Source organism: Bidens hawaiensis, unplaced genomic scaffold (assembly GCF_021521415.1).
Source record: "Bidens hawaiensis isolate Kalapana, Puna unplaced genomic scaffold, B.hawaiensis_p1.1 tig00002717_1, whole genome shotgun sequence".
Taxonomy (NCBI): Eukaryota; Viridiplantae; Streptophyta; class Magnoliopsida; order Asterales; family Asteraceae; genus Bidens; species Bidens hawaiensis.
In genome coordinates, this window is record NW_027491146.1 from 388013 (window position 1) to 415661 (window position 27649).

General features: G+C 32.3%; 1 protein-coding gene across 1 annotated transcript; it reads left to right on the forward strand.

The window, feature by feature from the left end:
* LOC143620808 (enoyl-CoA hydratase 2, peroxisomal-like) lies at window positions 1–27649 on the forward strand. The gene is made up of 12 exons (XM_077092411.1): window positions 1–149; window positions 19031–19034; window positions 19095–19117; window positions 19215–19320; window positions 22010–22080; window positions 22205–22277; window positions 23560–23599; window positions 23934–24006; window positions 25883–26030; window positions 26154–26224; window positions 26524–26697; window positions 27542–27649. Exons 1-12 carry the CDS (start codon window positions 1–3, stop codon window positions 27630–27632), a joined length of 1023 nt encoding a protein of 340 aa, XP_076948526.1. The 3' UTR covers window positions 27633–27649.

The window sequence follows — 27649 nt, forward strand, 5'->3', positions numbered from 1 at the left end:
ATGCCCATGGATGAAGCATCGGTTTCTAAAACAAATGTTTTAGAAAAATTAGGCAATGCTAAAACCAGAGGTGAACAAGCAACTTGTTTGAGTTGCTCAAAAGCTAAAGTGGCTTCATTGATCCATTTGAAAGCATCCTTCTTTATGAGGTTAGTGGAGGTTTAGCCAATATCCCATAAGACTTAATAAATCTTCTATAGTATCCCGATAAGCCTAAGAATCCTTTTAGTTGTTTGATATTTGATGGCGTTGGCCAATGTTGAATAGCTGTTATCTTACTAGGGTCAATTACAACCCCTTTTCAGAAGTGATGTGGCCTAAGTATTCCACTGAATTTCCACCAAAAGAACACTTTGACATTTTGGCATATAAATGATTTATTCTCAAAATGCCAAGCACTTCTCTCAAGTGTGTTACACGTTGGTTTAATTTCTTACTAAAAACCAATATATCATCGAAGAAAACCAAGACTGACTTTCTGAGTAACTCTTTAAAAGTATGGTTCATGAGGGACTTAAATGCTGTCGGTGCATTAGTTAGCCCAAAGGGCACAACTAGGAACTCAAAATGCCCCTCGTGAGTTTTGAAAACAATTTTATGCACATCACCATGATACATTCTTATCTGGTGTTATCCGGATCTTAAATCTAACTTTGAGAAATGGTAGCCCCCCGTCCAGTTCATCCAATAATCTTCGATCAATGGAATTGGATAACCATTTTTAATAGTAGCATCATTGAGCTTCTTATAATCGATGCACATTCGTCAAGAACCGTCTTTTTTCTTGACTAAGACAACAGGAGCAGCAAAAGGGCTAGAACTGCCCTGTATCACACCAATATCCAGTAATTCTTTAGTCATCTTTTCAATCACATTTTTTTTGTGGTTTGATATCGGTATGGTTTCAAATTAATTGCCACATATTCATCTTTAAGCAAAATTTTGTGATCAAAAGCTCAAGAAGGAGGTAGTGTAGTAGGAGTTTTAAAGACATCACCAAACTCTGTAAGTGATTCTTTAATAACTCATTATCTGTTTCCTTAGAATGGCTCCAATGCAACAGCATGCATTTACTACATACATCCTAGTCATCTCTGCCACATCAGCTTTTTACGCATCATTCTCACATGCACTCTCTCTCCTCTTTTTAACTCCAACTCATTCTTCCCACATGCATCCTCTCTCTTCCACAATCACCATTTCTTTTTCTAGTTTTTTAAAAAACTTCTATTTTATAATCTTAAAAAATATTTAATTTATTTAATAAATGTAAAAATATATTTAAATAATAAAAAAACAAGATAAAATTAAATAAGCATTAAACTTGCATTACATAAAAAAGAAATTACATTTTGCTAAAAAATAAAATACAAATACTCAAATTAAACTAGAACTAAATATAAAAATGAAAACATAACTTAATGAAACCAGAACCTAAAATTAAGAGTTTTTGGTGTGAAATTATAGGGGAAAACTAGCCGTTTTTTTTTAAAATATAGCTGTTAGAAAGTTGAAAATTAAAACAAAAAATATTCTAAAAATGTAGCCATTTATTAAATAAGAAAGAAAGAAAAATGTTTAATTGATCATGGGAAAGGAATTAATCTTGAGGGACTCACAAAAAATGAAAAATGCATTGCACTTCCCCACATACGTGCATCATATTTTCTTTGTGGTCCAATGGGCACTTCACATAAACGAATAAAATGCACATGTAAGTATGTATGCATTGGAGTCAGTCTTAATAACTGTTGTAGTATGCTGAAACTGATCCACACTTTCTTTAGTTTGCGAGCTCAATAGTTGAGATTGCACTACTGTATCATTAGGCTTGAGTAAATGATTCACAAACTCCATAGAACACAAAGATAAAGTACTGGACTTATTACCCTTCAATTAATAAACCTTATCCTCTACCTTAAACGACATAGTTAACTCTAGAAGATTCCACAGAATATTTCATAAATGAATTAACCATTGTCTTCCCATAACCATGTCATAATTGCATAATGGTAGAACTAAAACATCCACAAAATTATGGGTTGAACTTGAGTCAATCAATATGTGTAATGGTTTGGTTCCAATATTACCAACAACTTGCATAATTGAGTAAGATAGAACACCAGTTAGGGCATGTATTGAAATGAGGGGTTCTTGAATAGCTTACTCATGAAGAGAGATTTCGTTATCCACTATAGGTATAATTTCCTCATCATCACCAGTAAGTTCAATGTCAAACAGTTGCTTATTAGGGCATTTATGGGTAGGGGTAAAATTTTCATTGCACCAAAAGCACTCGCCCCTAGATCTTTTCCCTTTCATTTCTTTAGTTGATAATCTTCTAGTAGTAGATATCTTTTGGTTAGCAGTTGGTGAAGGAAGTAAAGGCAAATGAGAAGAGTTAACAGATGGCATAAGGGTTGAAATTGGATTAGGTTTAAGGACATCGGAATTAGAAGAATAAGATATGGTATAATGGGATTTAGGCATGCTGGTAAGGGTTACATTTTTCTTTTTGGCTAATAGATAGGCTTGTTTCATAGTTTCAGGATCAGGAACCCTAACTATACCACTAATTTCTGGTTTTAAGCGTTTTAAGAAAATACTAATAGCATATTCATCGGGAATGTAACTCTCAATAAGTTCTCATCTAACCTATCACAATAATCTTCTAGAGAACCATTTTGAATTGTAGAAGTTAAGATACGTATACCATCCTGGAATAATGTGGTTGAGAATCTATCGATGATAGTCCTTGAATATTCTGCCCATGTAACACTAGTAATAGCCTTATTCTTTATGAAATTGTTGTGCCACTTCGTTGTTCCGCCTTCCAAATTGAACACAGCATAACAAACTTTGTAAGCCTTAGGTGTCTCATCCAAATCAAAAAATGGCCACACTTAGCTACCCAATCTTCAACCTCTTCAGTGCCATTGAATCTAGATAATTTAACTTTCCCCGATCTGAATAAACACTAGGTTCTTGAATTATTGCCTAAATCCAAATTCAAATTTGGATTTACTGGATTGAAACCCGAATTGACTGGATTAATGGTACTAAAGTTATTTGTTGGTTACCATTTGACGAATTTCAATCAATGATTGATCGGTTTTATTCCATTAAAGCATGGATCTGAACTATGAATGAATCAAACTTCGAAAAATTGGTCGCATGTTCACGCACAACTTTATCAAGTTCAGAATTACTTCAAGTGGTCGTCATGATTATACAATCTCAATTTGATATCAAATTGAGAATTCGAGAGTGAAATAAAACTCCGGCGAATAATTCAGGTGAAGAATAGATTCAATTTAGGGCAAATTGAATGTAATTAGAAGAAATTGATCACCAATTGATCAATTCCGACTAAGACTCAATTGGAAACGAAAGAAACCTAAAGGAATCGAACGAACAAATTATCGATTCCAAAATTTTTGAAACGAAAACAAATGAATTGTATCAAATTGATACAGATGGCCGAGGAATCGGTGCTCTGATACCAACTGATATGTGTAGAACTGATATAGAGAGAGAACAGAGAGAGACACAAGAAATTGTTCACAAAACTAATCGATATCTCGTTTATTCCGTTACTAGTTCTTATACAACTGTTAACTAAAAACCATTCTAACGACTCAAGAGATTTACACAATTACCCCTTGACTACTAGATCCCTGCACATCACTATTAGACAATGAGAGAATAAGTCCCTGTACTTAACATTCGTAACAACATCATTGGCGATATCAAGTCCTTAGGGTTCTTGTGGTTTAAAAATAGATCTAGACATAAGTATACCCTTTGCTGTAAGTTCTCATTGATGTAGTTTGTTTCCGGTTTGAAGGGGCTGCCGTGTACTTGTTGGTGTTTTTGTGTGAATGAAGGTTTATAGTTAGAAAAAAAAAGTTTGATACAAATTGACTTCTAAAATTTTAGGGAAATTGAATTTTAATAATCCAAACTATTAGATACTAGGTTATTGACCCGTGTACGACACGGGTGTAAATATAGAAATCGTCAACTAAAGACATATTTAAGATGATAAAAATTTGTTTATATGTTTATTGGGAGAATTATTTGATATAATTGCAATTCATATTCGCATGTAAACAAAGTACTTAAAAACATAATAAACTTACTAAAAAGAATATTCATATTACATTATCTGGAAACATAATTTAAAACTTTAAAAATTACAAATTTATAAACTGTTAAATATTTCCTTATAAAACATATTTGTTGTCTTGTTTGTAACTTGACCTTGCTTATCCAAAATAAGCATTTTAATACAATCTCTACTCTTCACTCTTGATAAAGCAAGATATAGTTCGTCATAAGTAAAAACAGGTCTCATATATATTCCAACTCTTCCTTGAGATCTGCTTTAAGTTGTTACAATTATGTCGTGCTTATCTATTGTGTCACCAATATCAACAGCAATTAACCTACAACTTTAGAAACTTTTAGCAGGTTGTAAGTCCTTGCATCTTTTTGCTTTGTTCCAATAATGCATAACTTTAAATACATACCAGGATCGTTTTAAAAATAGTCACTTACCATCCGGCATCATTGAACCAAAGGATTTTGAGAATCCAACATTGTCTTCAAGTAATTCATTATTTCTTTATCTAACATTTCTGAATTTGATTATGAGTTGTTGTGTAAGAAAATAGTTATGTGTTAGAAATAATTTAATTAAATTACTTATAATTTAGATTGTTCATAAAACATATTAAAAATAATAAATGATGTTTTAAAGATCCACCTTGAGTCGTGGCAATTATATATATATATATATATATATAATAAGTAAATTCAGTTATTTCATATAATAACCTTTATATATGACTTTTTAATAAGTTTTTGATATATTTATACAATATTAATTCTAAGTAAACCAAAATTTGGTGTGATTTATTTTAAAAATAAAACATTCATACCGATATTATTATATTACATTTTGTGTGTATAAAAATGATATTTAGAAAAAAAAAATGTTGTGACGGACTTAAAATATAAATTTACAAAGACTCAGATTTAGATGTAAAAAAAATAAATTATCTTAAAATAAAAAGGGAAATGTTCAACACGGGTTAGTAAATGAAAGAACCGTTTACCACACAGGCGGAAAATGTATAATATGCCATATATGTATATGTATATGTTATATACTATAATGAATTGTTAAAAGTTGTATTTCTAAAAAAAATATAATTCTATATGAAGTATAAGGTATTTATAAGAGTAAAATTATAAGTTCAATCATCTTTATAACTTAAACCATGAACCAAAAAAAATGCATTAAAAACATGCAAAATCTATTTAATTCATATGTTACATGCCCAAAACTTTGTAACATTAAGAAAAACGTTCAAAAATATATGCTTTAATAGGTTATAGGTTAGTGACCCGTGTGCTACACGGGAGAAAATTATATAAAAAGACGTCAATTATAAATATATGTTAGTATATTGAAATATATATTGTAAATTTTGTATTTGTATGAACGGATAATTCTATATAAATGTTATATTTTTGAAATGTATCCAAAAATGGAATGCGTAGAAAGTCATGCCTAATAATTATAATATTATGAAACTATTTCATTTACTGAACTACTCACTAAACTTTCTTTGAGGATGATCAAATAAGAATGTAAGCATTATTATGATTCTTAAACTCTTCTTGTTTTAGCCCAATCACATTTAAATATAATAGCAGAAAATAATATAAAGAAATTTAATTGAATGTTTATGAATCCACTTGGTGACACCGTTAGTTCGTTACCACAAAAAGAAAAAATCAACACAAAATAAAATAAAATTAGGAATAAAAAAATATATGTCAAAATTTGAGAAATCTTTAAATGACTTAATAATTTGATTAATTTTAATTTGTCTGAAAGTATTAAAACCCCGTAACAATAATATTATATAAAACATTTATAAACGTATATAAAGACAGTTATGCAAATATTGATATTGATATGTAATTAAGGAAATCATTATTGCTGGTCAAATCAGTTATTAAATGTTTCATATTAATTATCCATCTATATACCCATAATTAACTATATAATTATGATAATATTTTGAATATTGACTGAAAGTTTAAAAGCTGCAATATAACTTGTTGGCCATTTGAAAAAAATAACTAAAATATAATAAAAATCTATAAGACCTAAAAATAAAATATAAATAATAACGCGATAGTAGCTCAGTCACAAACTCCTCATATTGACTCAAGTCACAAATCTGTTAGTTATACAGTTTGAGAAATCTTTACTAAATAATTTAGATATGATTACAAAATTTAAAATCAAATCGGTTATTTAGAAAACTACCAAAAATTATGGAAATGTTTTTTGATTTTTGAAACATTAAAATGGAGGGTTTATTTTAGACATTAATCTTGACATTTATGGATAATTAAAAATGATCAAATATAAAAAATGGAAACCTTGATGAGATTGAAGATATGGAAACTTTTAAAGTTTTTTTGCAAAATTGGCCAAATTCCATTTTTAAAATGGGTTTAAATTTGTTATGAATATTAAAAATAAATTAAGGGTATTATATAAAAGCAGAAATAAATAAACGTGCATCTAACTATACTATTAAATCTAAAGAGTTTTAGGACACATAGTCTCTTCTTATAGGTCCAATCCTATTATTTCCTATTATTTTCATATAAATAATTATTCATATATAACAATTGTTTCCATATTTAACAATTGATAGAAGTTTCATATAAATAAATGCACACCTATCTTGATAGAAAATATTTTATGAATAAGAACCTGATGAGCATCAGAGATGTCTTTGAATATGTGTTGACATAATAAAGATAACAGTGACTACATTTTTAAAGTTGTTCAGAACAATAAGTTTATTAAAAAACAAACTGAAATGATAAAATTAAATGGTTACCATAAGTCACACAGAGGTGTCACACATGTGACAAAAAGCTAGATATCATCTGTTAAGAAATTGATGAAAAAAAATAAACATTAGTAACAAATATATAATTAAGTTGAAACAAACCACAATCTATTATAAAGAAACTATAAGCATCTGTTTAAAAATATTCGAAAACAATAAATATATATGAAACAATTATACATAATCTTTTCAAACAAAGGTTTAAAGTTTAAGAAAACAATGAACGTATAAATTATAGCTAAACTCAACCCAAACTTGTTTATAGTTTATAGTAAACTCAACCCACAAATTTTGTGTTAGGTTCATGCCGTGAAATCAGTTTACACTTGTAAACAGTTATATCAAAATTAGATAATTTTATAGCACAATAAAACAATAATTGTTTGGTCTCAAGTAAAATATGAGATTCTTTATACGTAAGCATATAAATAAATCCTCCTTTTAAAAATTTTATTATTTTCTTTAAACAACAGTTATTAAATTTACTAAATGTGGTGACAAACAATTTTATATATACTTTTGAGTTTTCTTTATAGAGCACACATATAACATTGTTTATATATATATTGTAAGTAAAGATTTTAAAGAAATCATCTCATAATTCTAGGGTTTCAATACTTCCGGTAACAATTTTTTAGAGTAAAATCATAAACCAATTAGTATATTTTCATTAAACAAAAGATTAGGTGACCTTAAACAGTAGCGTTTGAAAACAAATATGTTCTATGGTTTTATTTGTTACCAGGTATGGGAACATAATTAATAGGAAGAATTGCCGACTTCCTGTTGATGTACCAAGATGATCGTTGATGTCGAATCGGAAAGAGCATAGGTGATTGCTGCCAAACTCCGGTGGTCATCGAAATAGCGTCGAATCAATAGTGACAGAGGGGAGAGTTCAATGAGGTGTGTAGAAAACAATGGTTTATACCGTATTTAAAACCATGTGTACAAATCCAAATTTTTGGAAGCGACTTAACATAATTTAATTCAAATCATGATTTCTTTCTTGGTTAAGAAAACCGACAAGGATGGAGTTAACATTTATAAGGGAGTCAAAATATATTACAAATTCAAACATTAATTTCCTACAAAACATAGAATTCAATATAAATTAATAAATCATTGATCAATGATCACAAATATTTGTATTTTAATTCTTTTTTGATTTATTTAATTGTGAAGAAATTATTAGAATGATAGATGTATATGGAATTAATAGCTATGGACTAATTATAAGAGGACAAGTGTCCAAGAACTCAATTTAATAGAGATACAGATTTGCCAATATTAATCCTAACTAACAACCTAACTTGTGACAATCCCACCTTTTAACTTTACTACCAACAACAACCCCAGAATATTAACTCCGTTAATTTATGATGATATGGTATGCGAGGTGACATCTATATGTCACACCCCTGCCGACGGCGGGCACGCGAGGGCGTGACGTCATGGATCACAGTCGTTGTTTACATTGAACAAACTCTAACGGTTTGTTTTAATAAAAGTTTTAATATACATCACAAATCCTGTACCAAAAGATTACATCGCAGTTGTTTCAAAATATTTTACAAACCATAAGTCTTAGATAACGATGAGTTTCACAAATATAGAATTTTTAAAATATAGCCTACATCCTAGAGGTTATAAGATGAAAACTCTCAAAATGCATCCTAATGCGTGTGACTCCATGTGCGTTTCCAATGCTTCAATTACCTAAGAATGCATGTAAAAAAAGTCAACAAAATTGATGGTGAGTTTCACAGGTTTATATGACATCTAAAATATGTGCTTCAACGAGTCGACCGACATTGTCCTATGTAGACAATTCCTCAAATAGTTACCATGAGCTTTATGATCAAAACCTAACAGCGTTTCTATGAGCGCCCCTCTTGATGTTCTAACGCGAAAACATCGAAGTCATCTATTGGACAAATATCACCCGCTAGACCTCCAATCTAAGTTAGTGCGACTAACTACGGGTGGGGTGTTTAATCCCGAATAGTACTATTCACATTGGCCACGTCTACAATAGTTAATGATCATAGATTTCAGGGGACTTTGGGTGCATTATTGTTTCCAACCCATGTAACAAAATGAGACCGCGTTTCTACTCGTTTCCGAACATGTGTTTCTCCATGCATTCCCCCCCCCCAAGAGTTTCAAAACAGTTTAATTAAAAGGGGCCGTGAGACTCACCTGATTCTCAAATGCGCTAGATATTATATAAGTCCAAGTCTCGTCCTACAAGTGCCCTATAATGTGTAAGAACAATTTAGGTCTTATGTTTCGTTTCCGACACCTAAGTTTTTCATGACCGTGTTTCACCCAACTAGTTAAACGTGTTTCAACAGGGTGTCAACTTAAATCTAATTAAACAACCTGTTGATGATAAGTCTTTTGGTTTTAACAAAGTACATATTTATACAAAATATATAATTGATACAGAAAAAAATAGCATGTTAAATATATATCTTGTACAAAAATTGCGTCGGTTATATAATTGAACACCATGCTTTTATATTTTGTAAAAGGTGGTGGTGGTGAATTGAGTTTGTTGAGTACCGAGCCAAAAGAAAAATGAGGTTTAAATGCAAATTAATGGTATTTAGATCTCATTTATTGATACATGTATTATTAGTTACATAAAATAGATTGAATAGTTTTTAGTAAAATATAAGGGTACAAGTGCTTAAAAAAAATACAACTTAGGCTAGTAAAAAAAATATTTTAGTTACTTTATTATTTTTGTGATGCATAAATATAGTCGGTTGCGAATAATCATCGTGTATGTATATGTATATATATCGGTAAGGTTTTACTAGACATCATTCTGTTTAAAGTAAATTACGCATGCTCGGATGTAAACATTATGGAATACATGTATATAATTTAAGCATTATTTTCACGTCTAATATTATAATTTTTGTCACCGACAGTCGTATGTGTTGAACAGACTAACGTGCGATCCGGTAATCCACCAACGATTACCGATACAAGACATCTAATTAAATGTGGACTTTTTTTTATATGCATAAGATAACTTAATTTCTTATAATCAAGCTTATCATGAATGTTTTTAATTTAATTATATTATTTAATGTCGTACGGATAATAACCATGTTGCCACACTATATGGCAATGAGTTGGGTTTTTTCAGTTTAAATGGATTTATTTGGATATAATGCATTTAAGATTAAGAGTTAAGTGTCATTTTATAAATATGATTTGTCTAATTACACAACTTTAGTACCGATTTTGAATTTATTGTAAATGGCTACTTCACTTTTCTAAAACTTGCAATTTTCGTACTTTTTTAACCCTTTCTATTTTGTCCGCTAAGTTAGGGGTCATTTTGTAATTTCATTATTTTCTTTCTTTCTTTTTTCTCCCCGTTTTCTTCCTTCTCACCCCCCATTCTCTCTCTACTTGTTCCCCACCACCCCCCTCTCTCTTTCTACCTCTCTCTATCTCCTCTCTTTTGCTCTAGTCACCATTTCCGGCGAGATACCACCACGTCTCTATCACACCCCAACCTACGGCGGAAATGCCGGGGCTCGAACTGATTGTTAACAGTTCACAAGATACTATCATGCAATATAATATGTAGGGTTTCGGGGAGTTGTGGCAGAAGAAATATGTTGTGTTTATATTGAATAAACAAAAACGAACCGATTTTAGTTAGTTTAATCGTTTAAGAAACCGAATAAGGCTTTAATGACAAAATCAACAATATACGCAGCCAAATTTCGTTCTTGAGGAAGGGGTAATGTATGTGGATAAGTACATAGTCTATGTTAGTTTTCTTGGGGCTTAATTCATGCGATACGGTCAAAAAATAAGCGATTTAGTACCAAAAACGAACTAGGAAAACAAAATAATCAAATAATCCATGCAGATGGGTCATGGCGCCGCGCGACGGCCATTACCTCCTTTGGCCGCACGGTGCCCTGGGTCTAGGGGGAATGTTTTTGTTGTTTGGCAACTTTGGTCCTTGAACTATCTAAAAAGGTTAATTTTTATTTATTTTAGAGTTTAAACAAGAAATGAACAACTTTGAAAACATAAGGGACATGAAATGAAAATACAAGGAATATTTATAAATGTTTGATTTTATTAATAATAAGGATCCGAATAATTTTCCCGAATTGGGTTATATGTAAACGAATATGAGTATGAAAAATCCGAGATGTTACAGTCTCCGTTTAAATCCACAACCACCCCCCTAGAAAACCTACCACTGGAACCACCACAATATCTCCGGTCAAATCCAAAATCGCCCACCACCGGAACCCACATCCCCTCTTTCTCTTGCAATTCGTCCACCACCACCATCTTCCACCGTCCAACCTCTGATAACCGTCACCGAATCAGCAACCACTGCCGGTGACCAATCAATACCACCACATCCCCATCCCTCACTTGTAAAACATGTGTCACCATGAAACAACCTTCACAAACGGAACTACCATAGCCATCGCCGGACTGCCACTACTAACCCTAACACCGCTCATCAGACTTGCTACCACCAACCCTAACCTTACCACCAATAACATCTTATGAGAATGCAAAAAAAACCTATGGTGTACTCTCAATCTGTAGCCTCTCTAGTGTCGTGTATTGGATGTTTGGGGTTGGGATTTAGGGATTTTGGGTTTGCTTGAATTTGGGGAAATGGGTTTTAAAAGAGAAAAGAGGGAAGACAGGAATGAAAAGAGAAAAGAAAAAAAATGAAAATAATGAAATTACAAAAGTACAACTGATTTAACGGACAAAATAGACGGGGTTAAAAAAATACTAAAATTGCAAGGTTTAGAAAAGTGAAGTAGCCATTTGCAATGAATTCAAAATCTACCTCTAAAGTTGCGTAATTAGACAAAACACGAGTACTAAAATGGCAATTAACTCTAAGATTAAAATAAAAAGAAACTTTAAGGGGGTGTTTGGGATTCCTTATGTTACCTCCTTATAACTTTTTATTAAGTTAATAAGTTACAATATTGTAACTTATAAAACTTTTCTTCTCATAATATAAGCAATCCTAAACACTTTATTACTTTTCAAAAAGTTAATAAATTATAAGTTTGTGAAAATAGGCAATCCCAAACACCCCCTAAGTCACCATCCTTCCATCATCCTCCCCATCAACCCTCTTCAGCCATCATCTCCTCCGGCCACCATTTACCACTTCCAGTCCCTCACTCGATCTGACGACAACAACAACAGCAAAAAATCGCCTGCCACCACTTCTGACACAACAAAACCACCTGAAAGTTGTACTTACCCACACTATATCTGAGCAACATTGATTTTCAGATCTTACTTTTTTTCTCGCCCCACTCTTTATCTTCCAGCGTGTTTCAAGCAACGACGATTATATTTTCAGATCTCATGAAGGAGACCTGCCGGAACCTTTAGCCGATATTTCCCAGCCAGATTTGGAAAAGGGAAAGAAATGGGATAAGAGAGAGGAAGAGAGGAACTTGCAGATGGTGGCCGGAGATAGTTGTGGTCACCAGAAACGATGAAGGTCGTGGCAATGAAATATGGCCGGAAATGGAGATGGTGTCGGTGACAATGAAGTTTGCTGGTGGTTGTATGATACGTGCCTAACCACAACCCCAAGTAGCCTTCATGCACTCCCACGACATGGTCTTGCATTCTTCTATTTCTTTTACTTGCATGTTTTCATATTCCGTATTGTTAGTAGTAATGGGCTATAGGTAGTTTCTTTTTTATTATTATTGTAAGCCTATAAAATGGCATGATCAATTGAGTTAAAGATATGAAGAAGAAAATTGATAAAACAATGTCTCGTTCTCTCTATTATTTTTTTGGAGTCTAACCCGCTCAAAGGGTCTTATCTTAGGAGACCGCCGATCTCGAATCCGGCTACTATCATTGTAGGTGGTGGTTCGACGGACAAAGGGTTGTTGTGGACTGAGTTTATTAATTTGCCCTTAATTTGACAAATGCATACATACATAAGAAAATTTAATTAAATTTTCTTTAATATTAAGTTTTCTAAATTTTAATTAAAAGATAGGTTCCATCATTTTGTAAGGGTATTTTCATCATTTCACAACACTTAACTCAAAATTTGGATCCAAAAAATAAAAAAAAAGAATCCCAGTCATTGACACCTCACACGCCACATCATCATAAATTAACAGAGTTAATGTTCTGTTAGTCTAGGATTGTTATTGGTAACAAAGTTTAAAGTTTGGACTGCCATTAGTTATATTGTTAGTTAGGATTTATATTAGCTAATACCTAATAGTTTGGATTATTAAAATTCAATTTTCCAAAATTTTATATAAAAATAATATTTTCCTTGACAAAGAATAATATCTAAGATATATCATGTTATCATACTACTTGATAAAATAATAAATTTCTTGTCAAATATCATTTTATGATGTATTCTTAGCCTTATCTAAACACCTAAAACTCGTTTATACAACTTTCAAGCAGTTGAAGATTGAGACTAAACTTTGAAGATGAACAAGATGCTGAATGAAAATTAGGACTAAACTTTTAGTGTTTTTTATTAAGAATTTTTTTTAATTTTTAAACTCTACTACTTTAGCAATGTTTTATTCATATGATTCCAAGTAGCAGGTGTTTATTTTTTTGTATCTAATATATTTGTGGTACTCAAATATATTCTTACAAGCTTAAAGTCATCATCTTCATGTTTAAAATTTTTTGCAACGTCCATACATAATTGGGAAAAAAATACCCGACTATAACCGAACTGAAACCAAAAAAACGAAGATCCAAAAACCGAAAAATCGAAACCGAATGGTTTGTATATTAAAAAAACCGAGGACTTCGGTTTCGGTTTACCTAAAACCGAACCAAACCGTGTTTAGCCTAAGCGCAACGCACAGGTAAAAAAACTTAGTTATATTACATCGGTTAGATGTTATAAACAACACACTTTAATTTTTAACTTTTATTTTTTTTATAAATAGGTTCATCAATTTAACTTTTATAAAATTACAATACTAGATATATTAACATAAAACAATTTGCTAATTATAAAGATTCAAATGCCCTATTTAGTCAACCACATTTCTTAACTAACCCCCAATTCTACAAATATCAAAAGTGGTCATTCTAAGAATAGTCGGACCAGCCGTTTAGTTTCGTCGTCTGACGGTTTATGAAACCAACAAGATCTTGACATGTATCCTTAAAACAAAAGATCTGCCATCCTACCAATCTATTATGTCGGCCAATTGATCTATTCGTTTGAGTATTTCAGAAAATGATTTATTTTTAAAATAAAGGACCAACGGAATAGATCAGTTGACCGATATAATAAATTAGTAAGAAGACAAATGTTGTTGTTTTAAAGATACGTGTTAAGATCTTGGTGGTTTCATATACCATACTGCCTAATCTTGAAATGACTATTTTGAGTATTTATAGTAAGGGATATGGCTAGTTAAATGGTGATTTTAAGTCATTTTAATACTAGTGGTGTAGTCCCCTTCAAAACGGAAAAAAAGTCCCGATTCTATTATTATTATTATTATTATTATTATTATTATTATTATTATTATTTCTACATTGATCTTCGTACCTATCGTATGTATGTATATACACACCCATACCCCCACGCAACGTAACTAATCCTTCTTCACTTTAGGTCCTATCAAACATACAAACCGATACCTAATTCCGGTTAGTTACTCTTAAAAACATTAACAATTATTATTATTATTATTATTATTATTATTATATGTAATCCACTTCATCGATTTCACTTCCGATTGCAGTTTCTTCGATCATGAATCCAGAGCTTGTAATCAATCACAAATTTCCAGAGGTACCTAAATTTAATTGGCTCCTACCTTACTTACTGGTAGTTAGTATATGTAATCTGTAACTAGTTGATTTTTTGCTGTTGAGGGGGGTGTAATCTGATCGTTTTGAATTACGAGAGCTCGAGCTTGGCTTGGGAGTTGTTTTTTAAGCTCGATTTATACACGCGCTTTTCAATAAACTAGCCTAGCTCGAGCTCGTGTGGTACCTTAAACAAGCTAAAGCTTGGGAAATTAGATTAGTAACTAGTCTTGATTAACTATCATGCTATTAGTTTATAATCAGTGGCCAAGGTTGGACAAAAACACAGGGAGGTGCCGGACTCAATACGTATACAAATTTTCATAAGCCCATCGGGGGGGGGGGGGGACCGGGTAAACTTATTCTACTTGAAAAAATTTTCGGACGAAAACAGATAAATTTAAACTACTGAGAAAAAAACAGGCGGGCCACAATAACGGTTCGCCCATGCTTATAATTATTCCAATTAGTTAGTTGGTAGTTGGGACAGAAGAGAGATGATTTGACAATAAGTGTCATATGTTGATAAACCTGGAGAAGGCGAGACTGTAATGGCCTGGCTTCTAGCATCTAACTAAGCTGCTAAATGCGTGGAAAGTAGGAGATAATCCTATTTGTGCCTATGTTTATGTTTGATATTTGTTGTGTTAAACATAGGAAACTAGTTTTCGATTGTATCACTGCTATCAGGAACTCATTATTGATTGGCTGTGCAGTGTGAAGTTAATACATAGAAGTCCAAAAGAGGTAAAACTTAAAAATACACAAGGCTCGTTAAGGCTCGACAAGCCTAAAGAGCTTCCCATACAAGGTTTGAGCTCGGACTAAACGAACTTTATTTGAGACTCGGGCTCGGTTGCACCCCTAGCTGTTGTAATTTGTGTTTGTTTTGAAATTTGTTGGTTCTATTGTTAGTGATACAGATGTAGGTTAGAATATGAACTGAATTTTATAGAAAAGGTTGCTATTCGAATTTTAGGAAATTAAATGGAATGATTTCATATCATGATCTTCAATTCAACCTAAAATTCAAATGTTAGTGTTCAGTTTTGGATGTTTACATCTTGTAGTGTAGGATTATAGACCATAGTCATGCCAAATCAGGGGTGTTTCGCCTGTAAGCTAACCGAATGTTCATGAACTGTTCGTGGGGAAGTTCGCTTGTATAATAAACAAACGAACATGAACAATTTGTTTTGTTCATTTAGTTAAACAAATGAAAGTCCGTTTATGTTCGTTAAAATTTTAATAAATACATAAGTAGTTATATTTATATAAATATAAGCATTAAAGCGGCTTGTTTAAATTATACGTATATATATATATATATATTTACTTAGTTAATTTTTAGAGTTGTTCCTTTGCATTCGTTTATGTTTGGTCAATTATGTTCAGTTGTTTGTTCAGTTATGTTCTTTATGTTTCTTTTTTTAAGTTCGTTTACGTTCGTAAACTTCATTTAGGTTTTAAACAAACGAACCTGAACCATCAGAAACATCCCATTATCGTATTCAATTATATGTTACTGTTTGGTCATAAACTTATAATTAAATGAACGAACATGAACATGCCCTTGTTCGTGTTCGTTTACAAGCCTAGGTGTTTGGCTGTGGGTTTTAGAAGTGGTTAACTGATCATTGCCACTTCAGTTTTGAGCTACTGGTAACCTTGGTTTAAAAAAGCGTGAGGCGAACAAAAGTGAAGAGGTCCTCATCCGAGGCGAAAAGCGGAAAAGCGAACGCTTTTTGAACACGAGGCAATCGTATTTTAAAAAATATGTAATTATTTATAAGCAACATATTATAGACAAACCACATCATAATATATATTAAACGTCTGAAACATCAACATATATATATCCCAAAATTCCAAACGTAGTGTAGTATAATTTTTCGAGTACCACATTACTCGCCCAAAATATCAAAGTAGCATAAAAACAAGTTATCGAGTACCAAATTACTCATAAGTGTTTCCAAAGGAGCACTACTCAAAAGTGTTTCAACTTTCAAAAGTTTATTGCCAAATGTGAAAAGTCTAGAAATGACTAATTATAAAGGTTAAGTTGAAAATGGGTTAACTGGTCGCTTTTTGTACATAAAGCCTTCGCCTCCTCGCCTCGCACAAAAGCACAAAAAGCGTTCGCTTTTTAACAGGCTTCGCCTTGGGTAGGCAAAAGCGTTGAGGTGTTCGCCTTAGGTCGCTTCTCGCCTCACCTCGCCTCTAGCGCGCTTTTTTAAACCCAGCTGGTAACCAATATCTTCTCATGATTATCTAATTTTAAGTAGTAAAATAACCAGTTCCAACGAAGGTACAAAACTAATTATCAAATGGTAGAAGAAATTACTAATTTTTAACTTATTTCATCTACCATTATATTAATTTGATATTTTGAATTTGCCAAACTCTCAATGCTATGAGTGTTTTTCATAACTTCAAGTAGCAGAAGCATTTGCAATTATGCAAATAAACTAAATTAAGGGTATTGGTAGCAGGATCAAGCCCTGCTTGCGGTGCGCACATATGATGTATATATGTGTGAACCCTCGGGTGGGCAAAAGTGAAATTGCACTAATTTTGACGTTATTTTACTAATCTCGTGAAAATAACGTTAAAAGTGACGGACGGTTAATCAGGCATCATGTAGTGGCGTTGATAGCTGAAAGATAAGGGTACATGCACCGATCAGCCGGTGTCCCGATGATTGAGTGCTATGTGCCTTATGTCCAAGGCTTGATGCAAAACTACTATCGAGCCGGGGGTCTCACCGGAAGCAGCCTCTCTATCCCTATGAGGTAGAGGTAAGGCTGTCTACATCTTACCCTCCTCAGACCCTACCATAGCTTTGCTATTGGTGGGATATACTGAGTACGATGATGATGATGATGATGATGGTAGCAGGATCAGTAATTCAGTAGATCAAAGAGTATATGTATGTGGCTCGTATATAATTTGCATATATATATATATATATATATGTCTGACTCATAATTGGTAGTCTAGACTGTCTGGTAGAAATATCTTCTTTCTTGCTGGTACTGGGCTGTTATAATCTATGTTTCTATACTACAAATACATTGGAAATCATATTTTGAATAGAAATTTGTGGCTATGCAAACTATCACTTTTGTGTGTGTGTGCGCGTATATATATATATATATATATATATAGGGAGAGGATCAAGAGAGAATTCCTTCTTAAAGAGAAAACTAGAGAACTAATAAAGAAATATTTTTAATTTAATTAAAAAAAATATTTTTAAATTTCCGTTTTTGCCATTATTCTTATATTATGTTACCATTTACTCGAAAAATAATAAAAAATAAATAAATAAATAAATAAAAACTCGTTGTAGGGCATATATGCAATACATCGACTTTTTTTTTATTGCATATGTGCACTAGTGTGTATTTTGATATGTGCAATAATGTTGAATAGCATATATGGAATTTTTTGTATTGTATTAGTGCAATAGTGTTATATTATATACAAAAATACCAAAAAAACAATATAGTGCATATATGCATTAGTGTTGTATTACATATATGCGATAGTTTGTTTAGAGTACAATTATTAGTGTTTGTATTTGCATATATTCAATAGTGTGTATTGTATGATGCAATTGTGTTGTATTATATGCAATAAAACACTATCGTATATATGCAATACACATTAGTGCACATATGCACTACATCGCCGTTTTTTTAGGAACAATATCATCTTATTAGAAGGAGGAAAAAAAAATTGCAAAATATTTTTTAAAAAAAAGTTAAAAATAGTTTTTATTAATTTTTATTAGTTCTCTAGTTCTCTCTTTAAGAGGAGTTCTCTCTAGATCCCACCCCTATATATATGTATATATATATATATGTGTGTGTGTGTGTGTGTATAGGGGTGGGTTAAAGTAAAAAGAGATATGCGTATATATATACGAATATATATTATATTGTATGGATCAAATACAAATGACTTTTATCGTGAGAAGTGTACAAATAACTAGAGTAATTATGTTAACATTTGAATAATTATTATTACTCCATAACTTTTGAACAAGAGTAATTATTATTATTACACTATTTTATTTTTTATAACATAATTATTCTAGTTCAAAACTATAGTTACTCTAGTTATTTGTACCGGATCCCACCCCTATATGTATATACATATATCCTCTCTCTTTTTTATATTTTAATTTTATTTTTATTTTTTGTATATATTTTTTACTCTTGTAGGAAAGTATATATCGAAAACTATGATTGGTTTAATTTGATTTGATTTCATTTTATTTTGTTGCAGTTGTCACATGCCTATACTGAAAGGTAAGATTTGGATTTTAGAAACATTTTGTCATATTTTATTTGTTTTAACACTTTCAACTGGTTTAACACACCAATTTCTTAACTGAATATGAAACAGAGATGTTGCTTTATATGCCCTTGGAATTGGAGCATGTGCTAAAGATGCATTGGATGATAAGGAGCTCAAATATTTGTACCATGAAGATGGTCAACAATCCATCAAGGTTCTACATGTTTAATAAATCTTATTTTTTAATCTTCCAATAATATTACCAGGGCCGTCTCCGAGAATTTATATGCCTCGGCCGAGTAACGAAAAGGCCCGAACAAGTAACAAAATATATAAGCTAAAATTTTTAAATGACATTAACGCTATAACAGTAATCATAGCAAAACTAGAAGCTAATTTTGACGCCTTGTGTATGTTTATTGTTTATTATTATTATTATTATTATTATTATTATTTTAATTTTTAATTTTAGTTTGGGCCCAATACCATAAATGGATTTTGGGTAAAAAAATATTTCGGGCTCGATATATAATAAGGATATTAAGATTTATACCTATTTATTAAATATATATGTATATATATATAATATATATAAATGAAAGTTTTTGTACCCTCGAAAATTAAGTGCCCCCGGCCGCATGGCCGTGTTTCCCTATGCCCAACCCGGCCGTGAATATTACTCTGACTGTAAAACCTATACTTATAGCAGCCCATCAAGGTGCTACAATTTGGATAAGTCTTATTTCTAAAGTCCAATATGAATACAAATGCTAGGGGTGTGCATGAGTTTGTTTGGGTCGGTTTTGTCCCAAAACTGTAACCATAATTGAACTATTGGTTAACTGGAGAATGATAACCGACTGGCTATGGTTAATCAGTTTTACAAGTTGATCTGGTTCGGTTATGGCCTTATGGCTTGGTTAACCATGAACTAGAATTGGTCTTGAAATGTTTGGGTCTGACTAAAATAGCCCATAACAATGTAATTGGGCCTGTAAGTTTGGGCTTGAAATTTATAACCACTACACATTAAAAGCTTGAATAATTTGAGCTTTACCATTTCACATTTGTAAAACTTTACCATTTCACATTTGAAATTTATAATCTTTGCTTTGGACCGGTTTAAGGTAGTGGGTCACTTCGGTTAAACGTGGTTTACTAAATCGTGGGTTGGTTTGGTTTTCTCGGTTATGGAAATAAGAATAACCACTAGTTTCGTTTTCGAAAAAAGTGATATGAACCCGCTTGGATCCAAGGGAGCTGAAGGGTCCAAGGAAGATGAGGAACTAAAGGAAGCCGAACGGTCTAAGTAACCGCTTCAATTATTGCTACAATTCGGGTTATTTATATGTTCTTATTGTAGTTTATTGGGGATTGATGCTTTTGTATTAAAAATATTTGGGTTTATTAACCTTGTATTTGGAGAATTGCCATCTCGAATCGGCAATCCGGAGAATAGCCCATCTCGAATTGGGCCAGCTATATTTACGCTTATAATAAAATCAAGCTTTCGTTTTCTGGGTTCTATCATTTGGTTCCATTGCCGGGAAACACGATGGTGCATACCCGGAATACAAGAAGGAAGGTAGCGATGGTAGTAGTATAACATCTGATCAAATCTCCGCTCAATTGGCAGCCATTGCCACTAAGCTCGCTGCCATAATCTCGCAATTGAAAGGTGACGCTGCAGAAATCAAATCTGTGATGTTTGGAACACCCCTCTTGTGCAGCAATCAAGATCTAGTCAACAAAGAAACCCCTGATGATAGCACTATCGCTGATTAAGATCAACCTGAGCATGATTTTGGTGTTAAGTTGAAGATTGAAGATTGGGAAATAGCTCAAGATCCCGTGAAATTGCTGCATACCAATTTGTAATCTCAAGAAATACCAGATCTGGTTAGAGAGGAAGCCTTAGATGATAGCCCTAGTGATGACAGAAATCTATCTGAGCAAGGTGTTCAATTGAAGATCGGAGGTGGTATAAACAAACCAAAATCGGATAAAAACTCAGGCCTACCTACAGCATCATGAACTGACTTTTGAGGTTAGGGACGTGGACTTTCCACAAATACAGCCCCATAGATGTCTTGAAAAACTGTCATCCAGGTTTTCCGGTCCTAATCACATCATTCCAAAGATGGATCAGTCCCGGATTCATCAGGTTTTCCATGTAGCCATGTTGAAACACGCATGGGTTCGAGTCCCAACAACATTTATAAGTTCCTCCCCACCGATTATCAAAGATTGGGAAACTGATCTTCAAATTCATTCAGTTCTAAACAGTCGCGGGCTCTAGGAAGCCGGTAAACCTACAACTGAATGGCTAATCGCTTGTTTATCAAATCCAAACGGGAGTGACAATAATATGCCACGTTCTATGAAGTGGGCCTATGAAACGTGTGCGACTACAATTGAATGGATGATCGCTTGGCATAACTATTATCAAATTTCCGACTTGAGGACAAGTTGATTTTCTAGTCCGAAAGTATTGATACGAACCCATTCGGATCTAAGGGAGCTGAAGGGTCCAAGGAAGATGAAGAGCTAAAGGAAGCCGAATGGTCTAAGTAACCATTTCAATTATTACTACAATTCGGGTTATTTATATGTTCTTATTGTAGTTTATAGGGGATCGATGTTTATGCATTAAAAATATTTGGGTTTATTAACCTTGTATTTGAAGAATTGCCATCTCGAATCGGCCATCCGGAGAATAGCCCATCTTGAATCGGGCCAACTATCTTTACGTTTCTAATAAAATCAAGCTTTCGTTTTCTGGGTTCTATCAAAAAATTAAAACGACCCATTGGTTAATCGATTGGGTTATCGGTAGTTTTACACCATTTCCATATAAAAGATACATTGATTTAAATTATTTTGTGTCGCGTCATCCTTTGTAGGTATTTCCAACATTTGCTGCATTAGTTTCCATTGGACTTACTTCACAGCTAAGCACGTTGCCGGGATTCACGTAAGTGACTGAATTGTATTGCTAGTATATAACTTATTTCAAAATTTTTATATCTGCTCAGCTGCTCTTAACTGATAAGACTCTTTGTTAGTAAGTTTTATAATTCTATTATTAAATGACTCAGGTTTGATCCACGGCTTCTTTTACATGGACAACAATACATTGAGATCTACAAGCCTTTACCTTCCAATTGTTTGGTAAGAACCTGTTTCACAATTTCTTCATGCAAGTGTTACTTTTTTTTTTCTTTTTTTTGTTTCAAAATAAGGCTATTGATTTCTGATAGGAATGACTCAGGTTGACTTGCCCTTCCAACAATTTATTTTAGTTATTCTCAAGTAACTAGGCTTGTAAACAAAACGAACAAACACAAACAGAGCATGTTTGTGTTCGTTTGTTAAACTTTAACAGAACAAATGATTTAACACAAACAATTAAACGAACGGGGTTTTCTTGTTGTTAAGAAAATGAACATGTTTGTGTTCGTTTATGTTCATTCATTAAGAAAATGAATATGTTTGTAACTTTGTATTCGTTTATTTTCATTCATGAACAGTGTAAATGAAAGGTTCATGAATGTAAACGACCGAACATGATTGAACATAGATGAACGAGCACAACTTAGCTAAAAGCAAGTAATGTGAAGAACAATGTGTTGGGCCTGAAAAGTTATTAAAACTAAATGAAGTTGTAACGGGCCAAAAAATTGTAAACGACCGAACATGACTAAACATAGATGAACGAGCACTACTTCGCTAAAAGCAAGTAATGTGAAGAACAATGTGTTGGGCCTGAAAAGTTATTAAAACTAAACAAAGTTGTAACGGGCCAAAAAATTGTAAACGACCGAACATGACTGAACATAGGTGAACGAGCACTACTTCGCTAAAAGCAAGTAATGTGAAGAACAATGTGTTGGGCCTGAAAAGTTATTAAAACTAAACAAAGTTGTAACGGGCCAAAAAATTGTAAACGACCGAACATGACTGAACATAGATGAACGAGCAGAACTTAGCTAAAAGCAAGTAATGTGAAGAACAATGTGTTAGGGCTGAAAAGTTATTAAAACTAATACGGGCCAAAAAATTTTAAATGTTTATATTAATGTTAACACACGGACATAAATTAATATAAATGAACGAAGATAAGCGAATCTAAATAAACAAACGTTCACGAACATAAATAAATGAACGAGACATGTGTTCCATGTTCGTTCGTTTAACTAAATGTTCAAAAATTTGTTTCATGCTCGTTCATTTATAAATTAAACAAGCATAAACGATCCTGCTGAACGGTTCATGAACGGTTCACTGACGTTTGGCTTGTTTACATGCCTATGCATGACACGTTCCCTTTCTAGCAAAATTTTCAAAATTTCTTACTTTGACCCTTCAGCAGTAAATAATAGTTAATTTATTGCAGTTGTGTTTTCTACTTTTCTTTTGTTGTTGATTTCGATTACTGTTCTTACACTTTCAGTTGCAGAACAAGTCAAGCATTGTTGGATTGCATGATAAAGGTTTGGTCTCGCTTATTGGAATCTGAAAATTTTATTCCTCAAAATTTTAAATTTTTGATAGAGGCGTCACATGTGACATGGCTGATGGTGTGCTGGTACCTTTTACCATGTTGAATTTGTTAATATGGTGCTGAGAAACCAGTTACCCGCTGTCAAAGTAAAGTGTATATTGAGTCGAAAATTTTGACGTTTTTATGGTAATCACCTGAATAATAAATAACCCTTGATAGAAGTAGTCAAGAGTTTCGAGAATTTTCAACGGTTTTTCATTTCTAATGCCATAAATAAAGTTATAACTTGATAAACAAGAATTACTTTGGTATTTTTTTTATAGGTAAAGCTACCATTCTTGAGATTGAAGTTGTGAGTTATGAAAAAGAGACTGGCGAACGCTTATGCATGAACAGGTTAGTACACGCAAAATGAGGAACATGGAGGTGGCGCTTTTGACCTGTTTATGAAAGGGTTGTTTTGTTATATATATATATATATATGATTGGGATCATGTGAGAACTATTTGGAAATTGAGAACTTTGAGAACCATTTTGGACCACAAAAAAACCCTTCAAGGAAAAATAAAAAAAAAATAATAAAAAAATTTATAAAACCAAAACAAATGCGGAAAAAAAAGTAAAAAAACCAAAGCGTTTATCTTGCATCCCAGTTTCATAAAAAAGAAAAAATTCTCGGTTTTGCTAAATTATACATATATGTATAATACTTATAAACACATATGTATATACACATGTACAATTAAGATACATGATAATGTACATATGTGTATATTAGATGATAATATACATATATGTATAATTTAGCAAAATCGATAATTTTTTCTATGAAACCGCGATGCTAGATAAACGTTTTGGTTTTTTTTACTTTTTTAAAATTTTTGTTTTTTTTTGTTTTATAATTTTTTTGAAGGGGTTTTTTTTGTAGTTCAAAATGGTTCTCAAAGCTATCAATTTCAAAAGGTTCTCTTAAGATCCTCCGCTATATATATATATATATATATATATATATATATATATATAGGGGAAAGTTAACATACAAATGAAATTAACGTGCTAAACGTGAGAATCAAGTAGAGTAATTATATATACAAGTAGAGTAATTATGTATTACATCATAGAGTAAATTACTCTATGATGTAATACATAATTACTCTACTTGTATATATAATTACTCTACTTGATTCTCACGTTTAGCACGTTAATTTCATTTGTATTTGATCCAAGCCCTATATATATATATATGTTTTATCTAACTGATCATAGAGTAATTATATATACAAGTAGAGTAATTATGTATTACATCATAGAGTAATTTACTCTATGATGTAATACATAATTACTCTACTTGTATATATAATTACTCTACTTGATTCTCACGTTTAGCACGTTAATTTCATTTGTATTTGATCCAAGCCCTATATATATATATATATATGTTTTATCTAACTGATCAAATGAGTACATGTAGAAAATTTATCATAAATGAAAACGGGTGAAATTAGTCAAAAGCTGCCTAAATTGTCTTCAAAATGTTTAAAACCTCATAAATTGTTTTATTAAAATATATTAGTAGGCTTGTAAATGAACGAAACAAACGGAGCATGTTTGGGGTTGCTGACTTGTTCGTTTAACTTTAAGCGAACAAATTATCGCAAGCAAACAGAGTTTTTTTTGTTCTTGTTCGCTTGTTAAGGAAATGAAGATGTTTGTGTTCGTTTATGCTCATTATTAAACTGTATTTACAAATGGTTTATGAACGTAAACGTACTAACATTAATGAGCTAAAACCAGTTTAAGTAATGTGAAGAACAATGTGTTGGCCCTAGAAAGTTATTAAAAGTAGTGGTCCAAAAAATTTAGATGAATTCATCAACGGACGTAAATGAACGAACATTAATGAACGTATATAAACGAACAGCTAAGAATTTAATTAAACGAAAGTTCACGAATATAAATGAACAAACGGAACATGTGTTCATGCTCGTTTGTTTATTAAATAAATGAACATAAACAAACTTCCCGCCAAATGGTTCACTGTCAGTTCGTTTACAGTCCTAGAAATTTGGTTATTGTAGATAATGCAGTTATTGCAGATAATGCAGTTTATTGACAAATTCTAATGATAATTAACATGATAACTAAATTTTGGAAATCATTACTGAAAAGAAAAGAAACTGATAAGGATTTTGATACAGAATTAGTCGTTTGTACTTGTGATCGGTAATCAGTTTGACAATTGTTTATTTATTCATTTATTTTTTTTAAGCAGAACAACGGTTTATTTGAGGGGTGCTGGTGGCTTTTCAAAATCATCAGAACCATATTCTTTCTCCAAGTACCCGAGGAACCAAACATCTTCAAAAATTCCAAAGACTCGACCATTTGTGGTACACGAGGAATGCACTCAGCCAGCACAGGTTTGTAAAGCCGATATTTGACTTAACATATTATTTTTAAATGATAAGGCTATTTTGGTCATTTAGTGCTCAGATAATTTTGACTATTTAAGTTGATGCCAAATCCTCATGATACCCTTGCAGGCATTGCTTTACAGGCTCTCAGGTGATTACAATCCTTTGCATTCAGATCCTAAGATTGCTGAGGTGGCAGGGTATGCTCGTTGGCTGCTGACATGTTTCATATTCTGATAATATTTGTATATTTTAGAGGTGGAAAAATAGGTGGCTTGGGTTACGGGTCAAGTCAAAACCGAAATTTTAACATACCACAGGGACTAAAATGAACCAAGAGTTTCTAAAAATTTACGTATATTACGGGTGACTCTCGACTTGTTTGAACGTTGACCCCTTTGACTTGTTTCTTTTAGCTAACTTTTTATTAATTAATCAGTTTTTTAGTACTATTTCTGGTTCTATGGAGACAATTAATAACCAACTACTAAATGTGAAGGTTTTCACGTCCAATACTTCACGGGCTGTGCACCCTAGGGTTTGCGGTGCGGGCTATCATCAGAACCATCTGCAATGGTGATGCAAACCTTGTAAAAGCCATTTCGGGTCGGTTTCTGTTGCATGTGTACCCGGGTGAAACATTAATCACTGAGATGTGGCTTGAAGGCTCCAGGTATTATTATATAGTCTTTCAATCTATTAACGGTTGTCAACAATAGGGTTCTTAAAAAAAGCTCGTGGTCCGCTGGAAACAAAGCTCGGCTTGAAAGTTGTTTGTAAATGAGCCTAGCCGAGCTGGCTCGGTTCATAACCGAGCCTGAGTCAGGGTTGGCTTGGCTCATGCCTGATGGCTCACTTAAACTAAACCCAAAATTATTTTAATATGCATAATAATTTAAAAATATTGAAAAAATTCAAAAATATTACATATAGTATTTTGAATCTGCATTCGATCTTTAAAAAAATCGAAAAGAAAACAAAAATAGTACATGTAATGTTATAAATTTTGTATTGTGTGCTAGCAAGATATATATTTTCTTGTCTTTATAAATTATGTGTAAAGGAAATTTTAAATAATTAACAAGCCGGCTAGACTAGCCACAGGTTGGCTTGAGCTTTTTACGAGCCGGGCTTGAGTTGGACTTTTCAGCTCATTAAAATAAACGAGGCGAGCTGAGTGGCTCGTTTAAATCCGAGATCGAGCCCAGCCCTGGCTTGGCTTGGCTCATGAACAGATTTTGACAACTGTATCGTACATCATTAATTTTGCTAATCATACTTCATGTCCGTATCACATTTTGTCTACTGGCATAATGGCTCAAAACATGTTTTGTTCATACTTTTTGAAATTTAGAAATTATTAACGTGTTATATCAATTTCTTTTAACCTTTTTCAATCTGAATCTATTGACTTGTTAGAAATAAGTTATAATCCAAATCCATATTTTTAGGTAAATGGGTTGAAATTACTGCGTTTACTAGTTCGTTTTGACGTATTATTAAATTGATTTTTGCAGAGTTTTGTATCAGACAAAGGTTAAAGAACGAAACCGAACAGTGCTTGCTGGATTCGTGGACCTCAATCATTTAAGATCTTCATCTCTATAACTATATGTTATCTATAT